The sequence below is a fragment of the Nuphar pumila genome, chromosome 17 (assembly GCF_984573655.1).
Source record: "Nuphar pumila chromosome 17, dmNupPumi1.hap1.1, whole genome shotgun sequence".
NCBI lineage: Eukaryota > Viridiplantae > Streptophyta > Magnoliopsida > Nymphaeales > Nymphaeaceae > Nuphar > Nuphar pumila.
In genome coordinates this window covers 84,042,401-84,068,529 of record NC_143265.1, presented here as the reverse complement: position 1 = coordinate 84,068,529, position 26,129 = coordinate 84,042,401, and the positions used below count along the sequence as shown (strand labels likewise).

The 26,129-nt window shown below is 39.6% G+C and overlaps 1 protein-coding gene and 1 pseudogene across 1 annotated transcript; one reads left to right on the top strand and one right to left on the bottom strand.

Annotated features, from left to right (window-relative positions):
- The first annotated feature begins 864 nt into the window (after window positions 1–864).
- On the top strand, window positions 865–1,410 carry LOC149812571 (ethylene-responsive transcription factor ERF014 pseudogene; annotated as a pseudogene).
- An 831-nt stretch (window positions 1,411–2,241) lies between these two features.
- Window positions 2,242–25,574, bottom strand: LOC149812570 (uncharacterized). Its single transcript, XM_089993955.1, has 2 exons — window positions 25,148–25,574; window positions 2,242–3,562 (listed from the first exon to the last, which is right to left on the bottom strand). The coding sequence occupies exons 1-2, from the start codon at window positions 25,277–25,279 to the stop codon at window positions 2,417–2,419; spliced, it is 1,278 nt and encodes a 425-aa protein (XP_089850081.1). The 5' UTR covers window positions 25,280–25,574; the 3' UTR covers window positions 2,242–2,416.
- Between the last annotated feature and the right edge of the window lie 555 nt (window positions 25,575–26,129).

The window sequence follows — 26,129 nt, the reverse complement described above, 5'->3', positions numbered from 1 at the left end:
TGATATATTTTTCTGTTAAATCTCTAGAAATGCCAGCAAATATAAAATATGCAAATATATAAATTATATAAAATAAAATATAAAAAATTAAAACTGAAAAGTGTTTTTTATCATGTGCTTACGAGGTTAATATCATGACGTTTTTACAATAGGCAATATTTGGATAATATTGGCGACAATTTAGTAAAAACTGAACTTCAGGTTGTGTTTTTTGACAAAAAAATATGTTAAGAAAAAAAAATTAATACATCTATGACCGTTGATTTTTGCATCACAGAAAAAAGTATACACACATCAGATTCTTGCAATCCAAAAGCTGATTCCTACGAAATGAAACATAGGGATGCAAATGGGTCGGATCCAGTATTTGGGTTTTGTGATTTAATTTTGGCTGTTCCAACATATCCAAATCCGACTCTCCCATGTATTTAGCTTATCCCAATCCGATCCGTTTGGATTGAAACCTATACATGACATCTATAGGATAAATTTGATAAAAAAAATAACAAAAATAATTGTGCTAAGTATATAGATTCTAGGTGCTGTCGATTGTATCGAATATTAAAACCTTTCTAAATTTAAACAAATTATATAAATCAAAACCCTGACCCTGGGAGTGAGAGATGCTTGCCACCCAAGAGAGACGCGTACAGAATCGGCAGCAGCGGCGTGGGAGCCAGTAATGCAACAGCTAATTAAGTATGGCTGGAAGTGCCCCTCACTCCGTTCCAGGAAGCTGCCTCCAGGCACCCTATGTTGCCCATCTTTTAGCTCTATGTGTATATGTAGAGAGAGAGAGAGGCACGTCCCCATCGACTCTCTCTCATCGTGTGACATTGTTCAGTATTCTTTCCGTTGAAGACCATGGTGAAGTACGCAGGCATACAGAGCAGCAGCAGGTACAAGGGCGTTAGGATGAGGAGTTGGGGATCTTGGGTGTCTGAAATTAGAGCACCGCATCAGAAGACCCGCATCTGGTTGGGCTCTTATGCCACGCCAGAAGCTGCTGCTAGAGCCTACGACGCTGCACTTCTCTGTCTCAAAGGCTCTTCCGCTTCCTTCAATTTCCCCGAGTCGGCGACCATCGCCATTGATAGATTCCCCGACTCACTCTTATCTCCCAAATCCATTCAAAGAGTTGCTGCTGCAGCTGCTTCCGCTTCTGCTTCATGTTGCTCTTCCGCTGACCATAAGTCTGCTTCCCATTCACCAACTCTGCCAGCACCACCGCAGCTACCGCCTCCACCAACCTCAGTCCCTTCTTTGCCTTCCTATCTTGGAGAGGGTGAGATCGATGCGTGGATTGACTGTGATGCTTTACATTCACCCAAGTGTGTAGATCATTTCTTCTCTCTCCCAATGGTGGAAGAGTGCGATGAAGTTGATGTCAGTCTGTGGAACTTCAGTTGAACTGCCTTTTTCATTTATTTTTCTTGTTTTGCCTTTTCTTTTCTTTTCCTTTTTCTCTTCTTCCAGGAAGGTTGAATTTAGAGGAAAATATAAATAATAAAGATTACATTTATCCTAAGCAGTAGGAATGTAATCTTTGGAGCTGTTTATCTTATATTTTCATCAGTTTTTGGCAAACATGGTATAACTCGAATTGAGCCAGTAGTGAAAGAACAAAAAAAGACGATCTGTTTTTTTTTCTTTCATAATTAATCTAATCAGCCAACGACTTAATCAAAATAGTGTTTTGCCTGGTTAAAAAACCAAGCCAACAAACGAAACTAAACAGGAGCCTTTCAATCCATTGAGTTGCTGCCACCAGGTCTAGTGGAAGAGCGAAGTCTCTGAGAGCGGGTTGTTGAGGTTGGAATTGAGAAATTGGGTTTGAGTGCAGCCAAACTGAACTACTAATGGTTGCTACCGGAAAAAAGGAGTAGAGACGATATTTGAGGAATTTAAGAGGTACTTGAGGCAAAATGTAACATTTGCCACTTTTTCTACTCCATAAATTCACTCGACCTCTCTAGCTCACAAAGCGCAGCCTTGTTTTTTTTGAAACCATCAGCTACCGTTAATAAATTTTTGAATTTATTAGGTTGTTGTCTGCTACAAGCATTTGGAATTGCATCTCCCTCTGCACATAGTCAAATTATCTGAAGCAGATTCAGGTTAAACAGTGAAACCGAATGGCTTCACAAACGAGTTGGTTACTTCTACTAGAACCACGACAAAATCTGGACGACTTGAGTAGACACAAATATCAGGCACGCTCAAATTGCACAGAAACATAAATTTGATGATTAAACTTTATTCGATAATGAGATTGATTAGCGTCAACTAATTCCGAAGATGAGTTATAATAAGAATTTGCAAATAACAACAGGTTCAGATAGCTTCCGAGTTCTTTGCCACGAACATAAAAGCGCTAAGGCCACCATGCTTACATGAACCGAGCCATAGTGCACGATCACCTAAGCCTCTCTTTCATCCTTTCAACGGCCATCCTCAACGTTTCCTCATCCTTGCAAAACGTAAACCTCACCAGATTCTTCCCATCCTCTGGGTTGAGGTAAAATACACTGGTGGGTATCGCGACCACGCCAACATCTCGAATTAGATACTCGCAAAACTTGATATCATTCTCAAACCCAAACCGCGTATGGTCCACGACCACAAAATAGGTCCCACGTGAAGGGTACACAGTCAACCCAACCGCCCTGAGCCCCTCCACCAGTATCTCTTTCTTAGCCTTATAGTCTTTCTTGAGCTCTTCATAGTACGAATCAGGTGCCCGTAGGGCTGCAGCAGCAGCCCACTGCATTGGGGTTGAGGTGGCAAATGTGAGAAATGAGTGTGCTTGCCTCAAGCCCCATGACAAATGAGGAGGTGCTATGGCCCATCCAATCTTCCAACCGGTCAACGAAAAAGTCTTCCCAAGAGAGTTCAGCGTCACCGTCCTTTCATACATGCCCGGAAGTGAAGCCATGGAGATGTGATCGGCCTCAAATGCCAGTTTATCATAAACCTCATCTGCAAACACCAAAGTGTCGTTTTCAACACAGAGGGACGAAATGAGATCAAGCTCTTCCCTGGTAAACATCTTCCCAGTAGGGTTGTGCGGGGTGTTTACTATAATGGCACGGGTATTTTTAGAGAATGCGGTCTTCAACTCCTCAGTGGGGACTGCAAATTCAGGTGGGCGGAGGGTGACGGTCTTGATTTTTGCACCAGCCATGCACAGAGTTGCCTCATACGAATCATAGAACGGAGCAAAGAGGATGACTTCATCGCCAGGATCTATCAAGCCGAGCACAGTCGCAGCTATAGCCTCGGTGCATCCAGAAGTGACAGTGACTTCTTTTTCAGGGTCAACAGTCACGCCAGCATCTTTCTTGAACCTATCGGCAATTGCAGCATTCAAAACAGGAACACCATGGCCACGTGCATATTGATTCTTTCCTTCTTTTATAGCCTCGACTGCTGCCGCTTTGACAAATTCTGGGCCGTCGAAGTTGGGGAAGCCCTGACCAAGGTTTATTGCCCCATGTTTGATGGCAAGCATGCTCATCTGACTGAAGATGGTAGTCTTAAATTTCTCCAAGCGCTTGGAGACCTGCCCATACCAATGATAGAGACGAGAATAAATACAAGCCTGTTTTTGTAGGATATTGCATGATACAACAATGTAAAGATGAATTGACTGCTAAAACTTGCTTAAATAGGAGAAGCTGGGTGTTCGATTCTTCTGTTTATCATTCTTTTTTTACTTTTTTTTTTTAATATTTATATAACCAAGCCTGTGAGTTCAAGTTTTCTCTTTGTACCTCATAAAAAACTATACCTTTTTCACTCAAATGGCCTGGCTCGTACTTGGCTTGAGCTCAGGCTCGAGATTGACCTTGTATTACACCAAAATAAGCCAAGCTTGAACAAGGCAAGATTAGCTTGTTCAGCTCATTTACCAGTGATACTTGAGGGCAGAGTAACTATTATAAGAAACACAAACTCTAGGACCTGACTCAAGATTAACGTGATACTGGAACAATTCACAACTGCGAACACCAATAAGGGTTATTTTGTTAAGCAAAACAACCACCGTACACATTTCGCTCAAGGTGCTATTGGTCGAAGAGTCTCACGTGACTAACAGCATAAAAACTCAAATAAATTATAGCGGTCGACTTCCATCACTTAAATTTTTTGTCATAGAACTGTTCAAGAAAACATAAAACACTGCTCCCCAAACTTAAAGCAATCTCCAACCATCTTAATTCATCTAGATCACCATGTACCGGAAAATCCAAAAACATCAAAGTTTATTCATCACTACTTTGGCTCTTCTCTGGTAGAAGTTGCATAGCGTGCAATAATTTAGCAGAGACACATACTATGTCAATTGATATGCACATGGAAGGTGAATGATTGCACGAGGAAAAATATTCACAGAATTTTCTGACACCACCCATAAAATTATAGTTAATTTTTTCCCTAGGCTGTTTTTGCTAATTCCCACTGTCTTTTTTACATTATTCAATCACCATATCACCGCTATACATAAATGAACTTTACTATTTAAAATATGGCACTCAAAATATTTATAAGATACTTTCACCCTTAGGATCCACCATGAAGCCAGGGAAGAACTAGTTGGCATAAAAGGCCATGTTTAAGCTGAAAATGCAAGGAAGAGAACCCAGCAAACCTTGCAGCACCAAAACAACTAAGAACATACAAGGATATAAAGCAGATCTCTGACACCAAAGATCTTACACAAATAGCAGAATTTTTATTGTAGTTTTTTTCTCTGTAGAAGCATTAGGATAGAGATGCAACAAGAAAAAACGTGAAAAGATTTTCATATTGTAGCATAAATAATGCATAACTCCAAAAGTATAGACCATTCACTTATGAAATAAACTGATTCCTGGGATTTTCCAGGAAGTTACAACTATGATCATATATTAATATCAATGGCCTATACAGTCAACAATAAAGAAAAGGGCAGTGGAAAATTGAAAGAAAAATAAAAAATGTCAGTCAAACCCCTTTAGGCCTGCAGAAAGAATGACAAGATACTATCATGATGGTGTCCAAACCTCAAGAAAAGAGTCAGGTATTCTGTGTGCCACATTTTCTTGGGAGCATATAACTTAGTATGACCTTCCATCCCTTTCCTCCCATACATGTTTATGCATGCTACAGTCATGGACATCCACATAAACCAGTAAAGAAAGCAACTAGTCATAGAATGACATGCACAAAAACCAGATTAACTGAAAATTACAACAATGGCTCTTGTGGAGTTACAAGAAGATTCTTTGTTACCACAGAATACAGTCATGGATTTATATATATATGATGAATATGCAAATCAAACTAGGTACTGCATTGCATAGAGCGCACCTATTTGTGAGATATTATCACTAAATCACTAATAAGGGCCTTTTGAAAGTAGTCACTAATGTTGAAATGAAAGAAAAAAAATCCCTTAAAAACATGATAATTTTGAAAAAAAAAGGATCAGCATTTATATATATATATAGAGAGAGAGATGGGAGTAATGTCGTCGGATGAGCGTGCGATAATTCTGAGTTAAAACAACCTTTAGCGGTGGTCTGAAACCGCCGCTAAAAGGTCTTTTTTACAACACATGGTGCGCATTTGCATGCCTGACACTTTCCTGCCCTGTTACTCTCTTTATAGCCACAAATATGTGGAGCACTTGTAATTATAGTGCATTTCCTCAGTCGGGCTGGACAATAGGCTGGACCGGGCCAGCCCAGCCCGCTTTTTGGATGGGCTTGATCAGCCCAATTCAGGTCAGACCCAGACCTAAGGCTAAACCTATGGCCCGCCTGTTAGGCCCATGGGTCTAAACCAGACTGGGTGGGGTAAGGGGTGAGTGTGGACACACTACAAGAAAAACGTCAATTAGCGACGGAAATTGGCGACGGAAATAATCCGAAGCAATTTTGCGACGGATTAGCAAGAGAAAACGAGTCATCCCTAAAATTGGAATTAGTTGCGGGATTAGCGACGGAATAATATTTGTTGCTACTTAGCGACGGATATTATTCCGTCGCAAAATATGCCGGAACTTAGCGACGGATATTATTCTGTCGCTAATTAGCGTCGGTGTTGGCGACAGAATTGTTTCATCGCGAATCCGTCGCTAATTTTCGACGTAAAACGCCCATCTAGGGCACGAAATTGTGTTTGCTCTTTCTCTCTCTCATCCGCGCTACTCGTCCCGGCCACCTACCGCTCTCCGACGACGGCCCCGGCCACCACCCGCTTTTCGGTGACCGCCCCGGCCACCACCCGCTTTCTGGCGACGGCCCCGGCCGCCTCCCTTTCTCCGGCGACCGCCCCGGCCCTCTCCGCACCCGCTATTCCGCCGACCACCCCCACGCTGCTCGCCTCGACCACCTACCGCACTTCGGCGACCGCCCCGGCCACCTCCTGCTCTCCGGCGACCGCCCCAGCCACCTCTCTCTATCCGGCAACTGCCCCGTCCACCTCCCGCTATCTGGTGATCTCTGCACTTGCTCTTCCACCGACCACCCCTGTGCTGCTCTCCGGCAACCGCCCCGGCCATCTCCGCCCCCGCTCTTTCGCCGACCACCCCCTCTCTCTGGCGACCCACCGACAAGAAAGTACGTTGGTGAGCTCGCCTCCCATACCTACGCCTCCCCTCTGTCCCTCTTTCTAACTTGTCGACAGGGGACCTGTCCCCCTGCCGGTGGTATTTTCTGGTAGGGATCCACCCCCCCCTGCCGATCTTATTTTTCGGTAGGGGCAGACCCCCTGTCCTTGTTTAAGCAAGGGCGGCAGGGGATCCCCCCCCCCTGTCGCTGTTATTTTCTGGCAGGGGGCAGACCCCTTGCCCTTGTTTAAGCAAAGGGTGGCAGGGGATCCGCCCTCCTGCCGCTGTTATTTTTCTACAGGGGAGCAAACCCCCCTACCCTTGTTTAAGCAAGGGTGGCAGGGAATCGCGCCCCCCCTTGTTGCTGTTATTTTCCGACAGGGGGGCGAACCCCCCTTGCCCTTGTTTAAGCAAGGGCGGCAGGGGATCCACCCCCCCCCCCCCTGCCGTTGTTATTTTCCGACAGGGGGGCGCACCCCCTGCCCTTGTTTAAGCAAGGGCGGCAGGGGATCCACCCCCCTCCCCCCCCTGCCGCTGTTATTTTCCGGCAGGGGGGCGGACCCCCCTGCCCTTGTTTAAGCAAGGGCGGCAAGGGATCCGCCCCCCCTGCCGCTGGTATTTTCTGGCAGGGGGGGGGGCACCCCCCTGCCCTTGTTTAAGCAAGGGATCCACCCCCCCCCCCTGTCGTTGTTATTTTCCGGCAAGGGGGCGGACCCCCTGCCCTTGTTTAAGCAAGGGCGGCAGGGGATCCGCCCCCCTGCCGCTAGTATTTTCTAGCAGGAGGGGCATCCCCCTTGCCCTTGTTTAAGCAAGGGCGGCAGGGGGATCTCCCCCCCCCCCCTGTCGTTCTATTTGCTCTGCCGGCAAGGGCGGGAGCCCCCCTACCGCTGGTATTTTCCAACGATAGGGGGATCTGCTTGCAGGCCCCCCTACACTTTTTTAAGCAACAGCGGTAGGGGATCCTCCCCCCCCCCCCCCCCTTCCGTTCTGTTTGCTCGACCGGCAGGGGGGCCTCGCACCCCTACCGCTGGTACTTTTCGATAGGGGGCTCCCGCCCTCTGCCCTTGTTTAAGCAACAACGGCAGGGAGATCCACCCCCTACCATTGTGTTTGCTCTGTCGGGCTAGTACTTTCTTGTGTCTTTGTCTTTAGCGGGCAAGAGTAATATGCATTGCAGGTACGTAACAGAGCAAAAATGTGCGGTGCTTAATGTTAAGCATCGCATGCAACTTAAAATGTTATGCGAAAATAAACAAGCAAAATGCAAATCGGGTAAATACCGGTGGTGAGTAAGTGATGCAAGCACATCATATGTTATTTAATTTCTTCGATGCAACACTTTTCTGTTCACACACTCACTTAGTTGTGGATAACTAGGACTGCTTTGATGGAGTTTGAAGATCATGCTGAGCATGATTTTAATGTATAAAAATAGAAGTGCTCTTATTTTGGAGTTCGGATTTCATGCTAAGCATGGTAGTAGTTAGCGGGATATTGGAGTGTGTTTGTTGCAGGTACATGTTTGACATTGTTTTGATATGAATAATTTGAATGTATTGCAATGTTTGATGTGACTGTATCCATGTTTGCATGTGAAATTGTACAATGTAAATTTCTATTTGATTATGCCTTCCATGTGAATTTGTATCATGAAAACATGCTTCAAATGAATGTATCATTTTATGGAATGTGATTTCATATTTCTAAATATCCTCGTGATGTGTATAAATATGATGTGATGGTGTTACACAAAAAAATATTGAATTATCAATGTATGCATAATAGTTCATGGAATTGCATTTTATGTTAAGCATGTATATAGTATAAACGAGAAGAAAATTTACGTATTAACTGGAAAAAAAATTGCTCACAAACAATCACCAAACAAGAATTAATAGATTAATTAGATATTTTTTTCATCATAGCATTATTATGATTCTATTTTAACTGGTGATGATAATATCTGTAACATTATATGACAAAATGGCTGTGAATCGTGAATGGATGTACCGTAGGATAGTTGATAATGAGGTGTCGCATGAATATATGAATGGTGTTAACAGTTTTATTGAATTCGCAACGACAAGTATTAGTACAGTGGATCCCACCGGTCGGACCAGATGCCCCTGCACGATGTGTAAGAACAATCGATTCGTAGAACCTCTTGCGTTAGACATCACCTATACAAGAAGGGTTTTGTTAGTGATTATCAGAATTTGACGCTTCATGATAAAGAATTTTGGAATAATTTTGATGCACGAGTGTATATGGTGCACGATAATCCATATGTGGATTTGACATTTGATGTCGCAGGACCAGAAATGGGTTCTGCTATGGGACATAGTGATGCACCAACTGGGGTAGAGGAAGAAGCAACAAATGATGCAGCTAGTAAATTTCATGACTTACTTAGATATGTTGATGAGCCACTGTAGAATGGTTGCGAGAGTCACACTATTTTGTCTGCTGTTCTTCAACTACTAAATTTGAAGTTAGAGTATAATTTGAGTCAATCATGTTTTGATCGTCTGTGCTTTATTGTGAAAAGTATGTTGCCTAAAGATGAGAAATTGCCAGAAAACTCTACCGTGCGAAGGTTATGATCAACGCTCTAAATATGAGGTATCAAAAGATAAATGTTTGTCCAAATCACTGCATGTTGTATTTTAAAGATCAAGAAAATAACAAATCATGTCCGTCATGTAAGCATCCTCGGTTCAAGCCAAAGAAGAAAAAATGGTAGCACAAGGTCAAAAGAAGTGTCATACAAGTCACTCTGCTACTTCCCTCTCACCCCTAGATTACAACGATTGTATATGTCTTCGAGGATAGCTAAACAAATGATATGACATGCAAATAAAGTTCGACATGATGAAGACAAGATCACACATCCTATTGACGCAGAAGCTTGAAAGCACTTTGATCATACTCATCAAAACTTCGCAATAGAAGTGAGAAATGTTAGGCTAGGTTTATGTACAGATGGATTTAATCCATTTGGGGGTAGATCAACCCCATACTCGTGTTGGTCGATATTTGTCACCCCATAGAACCTTCCTCCAAGCTTGTTTATGAAGCATCAAAATCTTTTCTTGTCTCTATTGATCCCTGGTCCGACTTCTCCGGGCCAAAATCTTGATGTATATTTAAGGTCATTGATTGATGAACTGAAAATACTGTAAGATGACGGTGTTCTCACATACGATGCTCACAAAAAACAAAAGTTCAATATGAAGGTTGATGTTCTATGGATAATCAGTGAGTTCCCTGCATATGGTATGTTATCTGGTTGGAGCACACGGGAGAGGTTGGCATGTTCGTACTGTATGGAGAATACAAAATCTTTTAGATTGACGCCTAGAAGGAAGTCATGCTAGTTTGATTGTCATCGTCGATTTCTACCCAGCGACCATCCGTTCCGACGACAAAGGAATGTGTTTCGAGCAGGCACAATTGAAATGGAAGGTCCACCCACAATGTTGTCTGGCATAAAGTTTTTAAGAAAATTGCGATATTTTTCATGTGGACTAACAGATGCCCGTAGCCCGACGCCCTTCTTTAAATTTGAGAAGGATCACAATTGAATAAAGAAATCTATATTTTGGGAACTATCATATTAGTCGACCTTATTGATACGACATAATTTAGATGTAATGCATATAGAGAAAAATGTGTTTGATAATGTATTCAATATGGTAATGAATGTGAAAGGAAAAACGAATAATAATCCAAAGGCCCGTATGGATTTAAAAGTAACATGTAAAAGACCAGAATTAGAACTCAAAGAGTACAATGGCAAAGTACTAAAACCAAAGGCAAGGTACGTGATTGGACCAGATCAAGTAAAGCAGGTATGTCAATAGTTGAGACGGTTGAGATTTTCAGATGAATACGTCTCTAACATTGCTCGGGCTGTGAAGATAAACGAGGGACAGTTATATGGGTTAAAGAGCCATGATTGTCATGTCATTATGCAACTGTTGATACCCTTAGCATTCCATGATATGTTAGACAAACCTATATGGGGGGTAGAACATTGTGTGCATCAGAAGTTGTAGTATCTGGGGTAAAGAATCTCAAGGATTCTGTCGTCACTACTATTTGTCAGGTAGAGAAGATATTTCCGCCAGCATTTTTCGATGCTATGGAACATGTGATCATACATTTGTCATATGAACTAAATGTTGGTGGTCTTGTGCAATATCGGTGGATGCACCCATTTAAAAGGTATATGTTTTTTATATTTTTCTCTTCAATTGTATTGAGAAATTTATTGTAATCCGAGATGTATATTGTTGACATATGCATGTTTGACCTCAAACAAAAGGTTCGAAATAAAGCAAGAGTAGAAGACTCTATTTGTAAGGCGTACACTTTAGAAGATACTTCAAATTTCTCATCTATATACTTTGAACCTCACATTCCAACATGTTACACATTCCCACCTCGTAATGATGATGGAGAACAATTTACTATTGCTGACAAATTGTCGATATTTCAACTACTTGGGCATGCATTTGGCAGTTGTCGGTCATGACTCTTGGAAGATCGAGAGCAAGACACAGCACAAATTTATATCCTTTTTAATTGCTCAGCAATCGACCCATACATCGAGTAAGTATATTTAATATGTAACACTAAGTTCGATACGTGCGTACATGGTTCGGTAATATAAGTATTTGTTAAGTGCAGACGATTTGATCTGGAGTTGCGAAGAAAACTTTCACATCTCACTAATGCAGAAGTACAGAAAGAACGTGAAAATAAGTTTGTGGCATGGTTGAAAGAGTTGGTAAGGATGATGACATCCATTTTTTCGTGTAAACAACAATAAGTTACTTAATTGGTCGTGATCACAGTCATTATTTATGCTTATAGGTCTGCCATGGTGATGTTAAAGATCAAGGAATATGTGATTTACAAAATGGTCAGACCAAAGTTGTGCAATGTTACAACGGGTACATCGTAAATGGTTATATATTACATACAAAAGACTACGGTGTCAACAAGTCAACGATGAATAGTGGCGTGTGCGTCAAGGGTAGAAGCTACGGTGAAAATGAACATGACTATTACGGTGTTATAGAAGAAATAATAGAGTTGACTTACTTAGGCACAAATAATAGTGTAACTTTATTCAAGTGTCATTGGTTTGATCCCACAGCAACAAGAGTCGACAAAGCCTCGGGCATTATGGAGGTGAATCATAAATCAAGGCTTGGAACATATGAATCATTCATATTAGCCTCGCAAGCTCAACAAGTTTACTATACTTCATATCTGAGTACAAGGAAGTCAGATAGAAATGAATGATGGCAGTTTGTAAGGTGAAGTCTAAACTATACCCCGAGTATGATCAGTTACAGGAAGACAAGTTAACTGAAGAGAGTGATTACTATCAATCAGATGATATGTATGACTTCTCTTATGGTCACGATGTCACACATGGTCTGCATGTCACATCTCCATTATCCAATGGCACATATATGGAAGAATGTGATCCAAATGATATACCAAGTGGATGGACACCCAATGTAGAAGAAGACGAAGAGGAGGAGGAAGAAGAATATGAAAGTAAAAGTGATGAGGAAGCATACTTGATCTAGTAAAATACATGTTTGAGTGCTATGAATGATTTGAATGTATTGCCATGTTTGATGAGGTAGTAATTATGAGGTAGTAGTTAGCGGACTGCAGGTACATGTTTGACATTGATATGCTATGAATGATTTGAATGTATTGCCACGTTTGATGTGACTGTTATCTATGCTTGCATGAAGTTATTTTCGATTTGAATATGTATCCATGAAATTACATATCATGTAACTGATCTAAATAACATTTTTATTTGTTAGAATATGGTTCGTGGAGGTCACAGTGGTCGAGGACCAAGTGGAGGCCGTGGGACATCATTAGGTAAATGTCTTTGTGTTTTATTTAAATATAGGCATTTATTATGTTTTTGCTTATATGTTGATATAAACGTTATTACTTGTTAATCGTCTTTATAGGATCCCGGTTCAGTGATAGGCAAACTCAGCCTTCGTCTTCACGCAATGCTTCGATAGGTATATCATTTAAATAATTGTATATTTGATTAGTTTAAATGTACATTGTGTGAATTTCTAACTCATTATTTTGTAGGTGATGTTTCGCCTACACATGACCCACCTATACCAGCTACTCATACACATCACGAGACAATGCCAGATGTAGGGTCTTCTCAGTGTGACACATGATGACTCATTCAAATAGTGTATATCGATAGTCGACCATAAGTATTTCATTGTCACTTGTCCAATATTTATCTTATAAATAGTGTATAGCGATAGTCCATTGTTAATGTGTATCAATTTCTGTGCAGTGCGAGGTTCGAGCAGAAAGAAGTAATACGAGAAATTAGGAAGTTACTACTGCAGCATCTTCTAGGACCGGTCGCGCAATGGAAAGAGTACTCGACGGAGGTGTTGGACAGATTAATGTCCTCATTCATGGTATGCAATCGTTTATCATAACTAATGTGTTTCATATTTAATTTTTTGTTATACTCATGTGTGCAAACTTTCTGAAAGTATTTGTAAGCTTCTCATCGCTTCGCGACTGCGCACGAGAAGAAAGACGCGAGGGTAGTGTGGCAGAAGGTGGCTATCAATCGATTTGCCGATATGCTGCACAATATGAAGACTGCAACAAAAAAAGCAGTTGGTGGGATAGATGATCCACTGCAGTGGAAGGGCCATGGGCCTTCTACTATCAGGAGAGATTATTGGGAGGGCATGTACGACAAGTGGGCGAACAATGAATTTCGAAACCGCTCAGCAAAGGCTAAACAAAACCGAGCGAATATGCCTGATGCCCATCTACACACAGGTGGATCTAGGACTTTTGGGAGCCACCAAAAGAAAATGGTAACTCATTAATATATATATATATTTTCAAATTTATAAGTATTCTTGCATACTTATTAATTGATTTTTTTATCATTTAACATTGCAGGAAGTAGAAAAATGAGACAATGTGTCTTACAAGGATGTGTTTGTTGAAGCACATAAACGTAAGAGCACAGAAGATTTTGTATCAGAGAAGACGAAAGTGACATCGATATGTATTTATTGTATTAATAAACATTGTAATATAGAACTTACTATGAATTACGTTATCATAAATATTATAATTATTAATTATGAATTCATATTCTAATCATTACTTTGTAGGAGTCATACGAGCAACAAATGGTAGAGTGATAACTCCACTCATCATCCACCTTTTGATCCTGCAGCATGGGTGACTGTAACTGGTGAACCCAAAAAGGGTCGTGTGTTCGGGTTTGAGAGTAACATGAACACCACAGCAGTCGTTGCCTCCTGCAGCCATGGCTCTCAGAGTTCTCCTACCAGCATCAACTTCCAACGTCCGATTGACCCTGTTATGTCTTAGAATCATGTCTGTCAGCGTCTTGAGGACAAAATGTAATACTTTTTAAATGAAGTCATTATCAACATTGTCCATAATGAGTTGTGCAACTTTTTTCGGGATAGAGAAACTTCGTCTGCATTCAACATGAGCTCCGATGCCCGTCAGGTATAAAGATTCATGTTGTTAGATTTCAAGCTAGTATATGCATGATTGAATACATATAGGGGCGTAGCTAGGGGGGGCAGGACTGGGCTATAGCCCAGTCCTGCCTCCCGAAACAGTTAAATTTCTTTCTTTCTTTTTTAAAAAGCCCAGTCCTAATTCCATATGAAATAGATTTTTATCCATTTTTGTAGCCCAGCCCAGTCCTAGCCCAGCCCTGACTGCAGCAAATAGTTTGATTTGTCCATATGAAATAGATTTTTATTAATAATTGTAGCCATTTTTTATTTTATCTCAAAAAAAAATTTTCGGGGGCGCTGCCCCCGAACACCCGACTATCGCACAAATAAAATTTTTTGCTGTTTGCCCCCCCCCTCACATGAATCCTAGCTACGCCCCCGAATACATATATGCATGATTGCCTCACTATGAATTTTTTTTACACCTTTAGAACACATATATGCATGATTGATTCACTATACAATTTTTATGACACTCTTATAACACATATATGTGTCATTAAATCACTATGAAAGTTTTTTTACAACCTTACAACACATATATGCATGATTTCATCACTATAAAATTTTCTTAGTGCCTTATAACACATATATGCATGATTGGATCACTATGAAAGTTTTTTGACAACCTTAGAACACATACAAGCATGTTTTCATCACTATGACAACCTTAGAACACATATGAGCCTAATATTAGCATATATGAAAGTTTTTTAATGCCTTATAACACATATATGCATGATTAAATCACTATAAAATTTTTTGACTGCCTTAAAACATGATACGCATGATTGAATCACATATAAAGTTTTTTTATTGCCTTAGAACACATATGAGCATGATTGAATCACTATGAAAGTTTTTTTACTGCCTTATAACACATATGAGTATGATATTAGCATATATGAAAGTTTTTTTACTGCCTTATAACATATATATGCATGATTGAATCAATATGAAAGTTTTTTTACAACCTTAGAACACATATATGCATGATTGAATCAATATGAAAGTTTTTTGACAACCTTAGAACACATATATGCATGATTGAATCACTATGAAAGTTTTTTGACAACCTTAGAACACATACAAGTGTTAAAATATGTAATCTCATAGACAACTCATATCTCATATGCAATCTCATAGACAGCTCATGTAATCCCTTGTAATGTTTTTCTTTCTTTTAGTTAGTTTAGTTCTAGTTTAAACCCAACTAGAACTCACTTAAAACCCAATTTTAGGGCACCATTAGGCTTCACCTTTTTGACTAGTCAAAAAGGTGCAGCTCCAAGGGAGTCGTTGGGAGTCCAATGACTCCCTTGAGGCTCCTCTCCCCTTCTATAAATATGGGGTTGTTTCCCCTTGTAAAGTAATTATTTGCTCTTTGTTCTTGTGGGAGTTCTCTCCCAAGTTTATGAAATCTTGTTCTTCATTTTATGTATACCCTTTTTTGGTATTATGTATGAGTGTGAGCTCTTTTGTGTGAATGCCTTTGTTTCGTAAATCCTCTTTGTGAGTGTTGAAGAAACAATCCTTGTTAGGGATTGCTACATTCTTTCATGGTATCAGAGCAAGGTTGATAGAAGCAATCAGTCTAGAGTTCTTCTTGTGCATTGGGAAGTGTGTCGTTTGTGTTTTTCTCAAAGGAAAGAAGTCTCTTTGAAAGGCTAGTTGTGTGGAGCCTTGGAAGCTTGGAAGACTAGATGTTTTTGCTTCTTATGGTGGTGTATTTCTCTCTTTTTCTTTCCTTCTTCTCCCCTTCTTTCTTTCTTAAGCTTGTAAAATGGATGACAATGATAATGTCACCATTAAGCCCATAAAACTCAATGATTCTAACTATGTAATATGGGCTTCTATCATGAAGCACCTCATTTGGGGAAAGGGGCTATGGGGATTAGTGGATGAAACCGATGAGGAACCTAAACTAATGCTGACTAAAGAAGAAGAAGGAAAAAAAATACCTCTTTCGGAGGTAGAAAAAGTTAAAGACGTTTCCACTTATGAGAAAAAGTGGAAGGAATGGAGAATGGGTCACGCCAAAATTATGTCTTGGCTCATTTCCAGTGTCGATATAAAGAAGTGTTCAAGCCTTGCGAAGTTTGAACACACTAATGATGCTTGGGACTATCTCAAGAGAATGTATTCTCTTAAAAATGTTGTCCATATATGTAATCTTCAAGAAAATGTTCGCAATATGGTTCAAGGAGATAAAAGTATTAGAGAATACTATAATAGCTTGTCTGAGCTATGGGAAGAATTGACTCTCCTTGAACCAAAGTGGCATTGTCCACAAGATAGAGTTTCGCCAAAATCAAATAAATGCAGAGCATTTTTTCAATTTATTAATGGTTTAAGACTGGAATTTGAGACAACCAAGTCCGCTCTTCTTTATCGAGGGAAGGTTCCCTCTATTGAGGACACAATTGAAGAATTGAGTATGGAAGAAAACCGACTGAAGAAAAGAATCTCAAAAAATGATGATGACTCAGTTTTAGTTGTTTCAAGACCAGGGAATCATGTTCGTCCATATAAACCTCCACATTTTGGAAGAACATATGATGAGAAATACGGAAGTAAGGTGGAAAGAAAAGAAGTAATTTGTTATTATTGTCGTGAACCTGAGCACGTCAAGACGTACTGCCCAAAGTTAAAGAAGCCTTATGAAAAGAAGGTTGCTACTGTTGAAGCCCAACAAGAGACAAAAGAAACATCTATTGGAAGCATGTCATTATCTCAGCTAGTGGAGGCACTTCAACCACTTCTTAAAGGAGCTTCCCCATCTGCTGGAGTTGCGGTCTCTTCATTAAGCATCTCTAATCCAGGTAAACCTCTTTGGCTTCTTGATTCTGGTACATTTTTTCATATGACCCTTAACATAGAATTATTGTCTCAATATCATAACTCAAGTGGTTTAAACATTTTGACTGCCGACGACAGTTCTCTTGAGATTAAGGGAATAGGATGTTTTGAAAATTCTTCTCAAAACTCAAACAAATTTCGTGTTCCAAAAATTAGATATATACCCAAACTTAATTTAAACCTTTTATCTGTATCTCAGTTAATTGATCATGGGTGTAATGTTTTATTCTCCTCTCGTAATTGTCGAGTACAGGATCACCAGTCAGAGAAGCCGATTGGGGAAGACCATAGAGAAGGAGGCTTGTACTACATGGATTTTTTGGATTTTCCCAAGAGCACACTGTGTTGCAATGTTCAAAAGTTGGATTTGGATCTTTTGCACAAAAGATTTGGACATCCTTGTATATCCAAGATTCAACACTTTCCGAACATGGAAAAATTTTGTAATTTTGAGACTTTTACATGTAAAAATTGTATTCTTGGAAAAATGAAAAGATTACATTTTCCAAAAAGAACTTTTGTTTCTACACGACCACTTGAGTTGATTCATTCTGATGTCTAGGGTCCTGTACCAATTATATCAAAAGGTGGGTTTGTTTATTATGCTATCTTTGTAGATGACTTTACACGACACACTTGAATTTATTTTCTTAAATATAAATCCGAAGTCTTCTCGCATTTTAAAATCTTTCATAATATGGTCAAAAATAAGTTTAAAGAGGACATTTCAATATTTCGTACTGATTCAGGGGGAGAATTCCTATCAAAGGAATTCAAAGATTATTTAAATCAATATGGAGTTATACATCAAAAGTCATGTCCCTACACTCCTCAACAAAATAGCCTAGCTGAAAGAAAGCATAGGCACATTATTGAGACAACAAGAACCCTCCTCATATCATATCAAGTACCAAAAATTTTCTTGAATAAAGCAGCGTTAATTGTTGTTTATCTCATCAATAGGATGCCCTCTTTGTCGTTAAACAATATTTCTCCAATCGAAAAGCTTCTTAAACAAATTCTTGATTACTCCAGGTTAAGGGTATTCGGGTGCAAATGTTTTGTATTCTCAGATAAAAATGATAAGTTTTCCTCTCGAGCTATTCCTTGTGTTTTCTTAGGATATGCAAGTTATCAAAAGGGTTATAGATGTTTTGACTTTAGAGATAACAGATTATATGTCTCAAGAAATGTATCCTTCTTAGAAAATGAAAGTCCATTTGAAACCAAAACATCTGCAGAAATAGATGAGTATTCCTTTCTATTTGATTTAGTCTCAAAGAATGAAGAATGTAACGTTGAGCAAGATGATTAAAGTGATATTTCTCCTATTGAACCAATTAGTGATAACCAAGAGTTCATTCAATATTCTAGACGAGGAAACTCAAAAAGACCATGTGCCCTTGAAGGTACTTTGTAGAATCAGAACCCAAGATGTCAACAAGAAAATCTACTAGGATCTCAAAAATTCTTGAGAAATTTGTGTCATATAAATCTTTTTCGCCAAAATTTCAAGTCTTTATAGCCTTAATTCACTCCTACGAAGAACCTCCCAGTTATGCTATAGCCAAAACTCAACCGGAATGGGTAAAAGCCATGCAAGTGGAATTAGAAGCCTTAGAAAAGGCAAACACTTGGACTATACAAGAACTTCCGCCTAACAAGAAATTTATTGGTTGTCGATGGGTTTATAAAGTAAAGACTAAAAGTGATGGCAGTCTTGAGCGGTTTAAGGCTAGAATAGTTGCCAAAGGCTACGCTCAAGAATATGGAATAGATTATGAGGAAACCTTTGCTCCAGTAGCCAGAATGACCACAGTTAGAATCCTAATTGCCCTTGCCTCTATAAAGCAATGCTACATATATCAAATGGATGTTAAGAATGTGTTCCTAAATGGCAGTTTAACTGAAGAAGTATACATGGATCCACCACCAGGAATTGTTGTTCCTAAATAAAAAACTTTCCGTCTAAATAAAGCCTTATATGGACTTAAACAAGCTCTGAAGGCTTGGTATGATAAATTTAGCAAGGTGATGCTTGATTTTGGTTTTCAATCTTGTCTTACTGACACTGCTTTGTTTGTTAAGAATTCTAATGCAGGTATCATTATCCTCCTTCTCTACGTCGACGACATGATCATCACTGGCAGTGACAAACAGGGCGTGTGCAATATTAAAAAAATTCTCAAAACTCACTTTGAAATGAGTGATTTGGGTTTCTTAAAGTACTTTCTTGGTATAGAAGTTGTTTATTCTTCTAGAGGATATTTGTTAACACAATCTAAGTTTGCTTGGGATATTGTTGTCAGGTCAGGCATTTCAGATGAAAGACATGTGGACACTCCAGAAGTTTTAAATGTCAAGATGAAAAGTGATGATGGAGAACCTCTTGAAAACCCAACTCTGTATAGACAACTCGTCGGAGCTTTGTCATACATTTCCATTACAAGACCTGACATTACACATGTCCATACAGTCAGTCAATTTCAACATGCTCCAACCTCTGTTCATATGGGAGCAGTTTTGCGAACTATCAGATACATTAAAAAATTTATATCTCGGGGTCTATTTTTGTCTGCTTCTTCTAATCTCAAGCTTCTTGCTTATACTGATGCATATTGGGGAGGTGATCTGAATGATCGTCATTCAATGACAGGTTTTTGTGTTTTCTTGGGGGAATCATTGATCTCATGGAGATGTAAGAAGCAACAGAAAGTATCACTTTCATCAACAGAGACTGAATACAGAGCAATGGCTACTACAACTATGGAAGTAGTCTAGCTTCGACGACTGCTTTCCGACATGGGAGTTGAAAGTTCAGAAGCATTTGACATGTGTTGTGACAACAAGAGCTCTATCTACATTGCAAGCAATCGGACATTCCACGAACGTACCAAGCATATAGAAATGGATTGTCATTATGTTCGGGAGAAATTCTTGCGCGGCACCATCAATCTTCCCTATGTTGCTTTAGAATACCAGCTGGCTGATTTCTTCACCAAGCCTTTTGTTGCTCCTAGATTTCACTCTCTTAGGCAAACTTTCGGTTATCCAACCGTAAGTTTGAGGGGGGTGTTAAAATATGTAATCTCATAGACAACTCATATCTCATATATAATCTCATAGACAGCTCATGTAATCCCTTGTGATGTTTTTCTTTCTTTTAGTTAGTTTAGTTCTAGTTTAAACCCAACTAGAACTCACTTAATACCCAATTTTAGGACACCTTTAGGCTTCACCTTTTTGACTAGTCAAAAAGGCCTTTTTGACCAAGTCAAAAAGGTGCAGCTCCAAGGGAGCCGTTGGGCTCCCAACAGCTCTAATAGAGTTGTTGGGAGTCCAATGGCTCCCTTGAGGCTCCTCTCCCCTTCTTCTATAAATATGGGGTTGTTTCCCCTTGTAAAGTAATTCTTTGTTCTTTGTTCTTGTGGGAGTTCTCTCCCAAGTTTATGAAATCTTGTTCTTCATTTTAGGTATACCCTTTTTGGGGTATTGTGTACGAGTGTGAGCTCTTTTGTGTGAATGCCTTTGTTTCGTAAATCCTCTTTGTGAGTGTTGAAGAAACAATCCTTGTTAGGGATTGCTACATTCTTTCAACAAACATGCTTTCATCACTATGAAATTGTTTTACTGCCTTAGAACACACGTATGCATGATTGAATTACTATAAAATTTTCCTTAGAACACATATATGCATGATTGAATCAATATGAAAGTTTTTTACTGCCTTAAAATGCATATGAGCATGATTGAATCACTATGAAAGTTTTTTGACAACATTAGAACACATATAAGCATGATTTCATTACAGTGGAAGTTTTTTTACTACCTTGTACCACATATGCATGATTGCGATACATAACACATTTATTTGACAGCCTTATAAACCATATATGCATGTGTGAATCACTGTGACATTCTTTGACAACCTTAGAACAGATATGTGCATGATTGAATCACTATAAAAAAAATTCAGTCTTAGAACACATATCTGAATTCTACACATATTTGAATTTTGTTAATGTCCTTCAGTTTATTGCTAGTCTATGTGCCATTCAGTCATTTACTTTGTTGCATTAGATTAGGTGCATTGCATATAATTTATTTCATTATATTTTGTTTATAAATACTAACATTTTGGTTCTCTTGTAGGATGCTGGTGATGATCAGCGTAGAGGAGCTGAGGGAGGGGCAGATCGAGAAAATTAAGAAGATGATGCCCAGAATCTTGGCGAGGATTAGATTCATGTGTTTAATTTGTTTGACGTACTTGTAACTAATTATAACTTGGCAAGGACTGTATTTGGTTGTTTAACTTAGAACTTGTGTTAAATTTGTTTCACCTGTATATGTATTTTTTATGTGTACTTTGTCTTTTATAAGCAGGTTATATGAATTGTATAACGAGAATTTTTTCTCGAGTTTCAGAATATTTCAAAAAAAAATTAAAATTTTTTTTAAAATTAGCGACGGATTAGCAACGGATATTATCCGTCGCCAATTTAAATCAGTCGTTGGTTTGCGACGGATATATATCCCTTGTTACGGATTAGCGACAGATTAAATTCCGTCACATAACCAAATTAGTCTCTATTTAGCGACGGACATGATCCGCCGCTAATCTGTCGCTAAGCAGCAACAGATTGGCGACAGATAAATTTTGTCGCAGTTTAGCGACTAGGGTTATGTGACAGACGTTATCCGTCGCTAAACACGTTAGCGACGGATTTGGCAACGGATAGCGACCATCGCTAATACGCATTTTTCTTGTAGTGACAGATGTATATGTAGGCAAGGAATGTACTCAAAATTTCACCAAAGTTTTTTTTGTTTTTTTTTTAATTCTTACTGTACAGATGTGTTCTACATGGTTGAATTAGTAGGAACTGGCTTTTGAATCATCTGATTCCAACATGCAAGTAGTTTTTTCAAGGGTTGAAAAATCAATGAACCACAAATTTTTAAATTTATAACATTATAAAACCACTTTTTCACTAAGAAAACACAAACCAAGGGCTGGTTCCTAGCAAATGAAACATGTTGAACACATCCGTACAGTTGGATCACAGGAAAAAGATGACTAACATCAATGCACTGGAGACTTGCACACCTAAGTCATGCACACCCATTCCTCTCTCTCTCTCTCTCTCTCTCTCTCTCTCTCTCTCTCTCTCTCTCTCTCTCTATATATATATATATATATATATATATATATATATATATATATATAGTCACAAATATCATATGGTCAGCTATTTCTCGCGATATTATAGGTTTGGTGATAAATCTCGGGGCTTAAAAAATAAGTAAGAAAATATCATGTTTAGACAAAAAATACATAAATAATAAAAAAATAAGTAAAAATATAAAAAATAAATGAAAACAGTAAAACTAATTGATAATATTGTGATATTCTAGTGATAATATTGCAATATTATCAAATTGGCGATATTTTCAAAATGTCACGATATTTTGCCTATACTATCATTTGTTGAATTTACAGCGATAATATCATGATATTTTGAAAATATCATCAATATCTGTGACTATCATATATATATAGTAGATTATAAGTACAATCTAGTTGTCGTTGTGACTCGATCTAACATCATAGATGTGTTCAGCATGATCAATTTAGTGGAAACCGTCCTCTTAGATCACGTTTTTCAATGAAAAACATGCTTTTTTAGTCGAAAAACATACTTTTTCAATGAAAAAACATGCATTTACAGACGTTGGTTTTTGCATTGTTGGAAATACTTGTTCACAAATGGGATCCTGGGGATTCAATAGCTGGTTCCCACTAAAAGCAACATGTGGATCACATCCATGGGGCTGTTTGGACACAAAAAAAAATAGAAAAGTGAGTTTGCAAAGTTATTTGGATATACAAATGACTATAACAAACTTTAACCCATATATAGTAGGGTGTATCATTAGACAAAGTGTCTGATGATACATCGGTCCATTTCGCACCTCTGATTGTGCGAACGGCGGTTCAAAACAGCTGCTAAACGTCTTAAAAACAAAAAAAAGGTGTGCGGCATTGCACCACACGTTCAACTTTCGTCTGACGAAAGAGGGTCCGACTGTGTGTGTGTGTGTGTGTCTATATATATATATATATATATAGGTGAGTCAGGCTGGCCCATGTCAGCCCGTTTTTGGACCGCTAAAATCCGGGCCTAGCATAGGCCCTGTTCCGGTCGTGCCCTAGTTCAAAAGCCAGGACCAAGCTGGGCCCAGAAGGGCTGGGTTATAGGCTACCAGTGGGCCTCCCGGTCCATTGTCCAGTCCTATTTTTTTGTAGTATATATGTGGCCTTGGTTTTGCTATCTGGTTTCAATCGATATTGAACCAAACACAGGCGGTGATAGCCTCTCTCGGACAGCCCGCCTATTCATGCCTAGTTGGATAGTTCCAAACTACAGTGACCAAATGAATATCCTCAGAACATAGCCCTTTTTCAACATGAGTTTTAGAAAAAATGTTTATCCAATACCTAGTTAAAGTTTGTTTTTACGTACTCCTGTATTTGACATTCGAAAATGCCACATGTTAGGCAGAAATGAATCCAATCTACATTCTGAAAAAGCATCACAGAGTGACTATTCCTAGTCTCCAGGAAATCTTCAAAAAAATAAAAATAAAAACTTGGGAACTAAAACATTGTGAGCCCCAATCCTCCCCTCTTGATATCTTTATAAATTATGCTAGTATGCTACTTCTAAATATACAGAAGCCCTTCATAGTTACCACTACGTCACCTTGATCTTTTTGGCTCCCACAAATACTATAATAATCAGGCATGATTTTGCAGAGCTGGATTCTCAAACTAAACCATCATGGTGTTCATTCATCTATGGCTATGAGAAGAGTTCAATTTTGGAAACCATCATTGTCCCCAACCTCCACTCTGGAAGTTACAATCTAAAGCAGCAAAGCAATAGGCTCATATGCAGCTGCAAAGGGTAAAGAGAATGTACAACACATGCAAACAGGAGCTATTTGGTACTTATGATAATAGGAAAACAGGAGCTGTGTCTTCAAGTGCTTTTGCAATCCACAAAAGCGAGACACCAAACAGTTTAGCATCACAAACATGTACATGTAGTAGCGATCTTTGATTGCAAGTTTTTGAAAATGAGTGCCCTCCGACTAAATGAGTCTAAGTGGGAACTGTTATAAGCTTGAGAAATATGGTGCAAAACAAGCTCTCAGGACATGTTCATGGTTCAGTTGGGTGGTTATCACATGCAACTTTTGATGAAAATTAGTAGATAAAGCGGCTATATGGTTCCTCAACACAAAAACAGGCATGCTATTTGTATCAACCGGAAGTGTGTGCACTTTGTATTCCTATATCATTCCTTCATGGACACCGTCAATCCACAACAGTTTGGATTCTAATCTATTTGCGTCTTGGAGACTGAAAGATTGAATCGCCAAGAAATCACGCTTCAGTGATGTGTTGCATTATCACTAAGGTAATCGAAAAGAGACGGGATCAGGTAGTTGGTACGTGACAGGCCGGCGATCGACCCCCTATGGTTGAGAGGTGAACAGAGGAGATTCTTGCTGGGGTGGATGGAATGGATCACCAAGCCCGGTCATACACCCCATCATGGGAGCTTTGCTTCGTGACACGCGCGCGCGCCACGAGCCCAGAAATCGACCACCGAAAATAAACCGTCCACACAGTGATCTAAACCCTTTTCCGTTTAACGATATGAAGGCCCTGAAACCATTCCTTAGACAGATATCTTGGCACCCACAAACTAGAGCCTTCATCGAAACCCCGCACCAGCCCAGTAATAGGGAAAAAGTATCCATAACAAGGCCACCAATTTATACTCAAGACACGGAAAAAACCAAGTAATTGACCTTCTTCTCTCATGAAAAGGGGGCCAAAAAGAAAAGAAAAGGGAAAAGCCCCATCAGTTAGCTAACGGATAGAAAGGAGTACAGAGCAATGTCACCCAAACACAAAATTGTCAACTACCCAACTAAAGACGATCATTCTTCAAAACACGTTAAAGGAAAACAAACAACTGAACTACAACAAAGGAAAAAAGGAGGGGCAAGGGTCACGCACCCGCACAGGAAGAGGCGAGGGAACCTTGTTGTCCTCTACCAATCGAGATGATGAGTCCGAGCCAGTGTGTTGCTCCTCCTCATGTGTTGTCTTGGGGTCGAGAGGAGGGGTGATGGTGGAGATGGATGCCATGGTATTAGAGTATTGGAAGGAGGGCTCCCTCTGAGGCTCTGGGGGTGGGTGGCAGCGGCGGGGAAGAGCGACCTGGTGTTGGGCCTTTTAAAGGAGAGGGCCGCCCTTAGGAGTTAGGCCTTAGCACTCCATCTCTATTCCCTCCCCAGACTAGGGTAATCGCAATGCATGTTGGCGTCAGCTGCATGTGGGGACTGCCCTCTACAGGCCACAGCCCCACTCCTTTTACTATTTCAATGTTCTTCTTCCTTCTCCCCACCAACCCCCCACCCCGACCAACCACAACCCGCCGCCTCTTTTTTCTTAGTTTTCATACAAGTCCAAATTCCAAAACACCGAACAAAATCACCTCTCCTTTTTCTTAGGTTCTAGCTGTGACTAATGAGAGTTAATGCAATGGTTAAAAACCAGGTTAAACTACCTTGGTGGTCGACGTTTGAAAACTGGTAGATGGGAAAAAGGTGGGATGGGAAGTGAGGTCCTGTCCTTTTCAAATGCATAATCTCCATCCCACTACCAGTTTCAAACATATCCTTAATCTCTTTGCACTTGGGGTGCTTGAGAATGTAAACGGGTCGGATCTAGGAATGATCGTGTCTGACCTAAGATCTGGCCTAATCAGATTTTGATTGAGATTCAGAGTCGATTAGGATCATCTAAAACTTAATACGAATATGTTGAGCTCAATATCTGACATTTACACATTTAAATTCGGATCTTTAGTTCCATTCATATTCTAATTTGGATGCAAAACTCAATATTGAATCTTGATCGAACTTTGGCTACTAAATCCAATTAAACAGTGTTGGATTCTGGTCGAAGTACACCCTCCACCCCCATCATGGGAAAC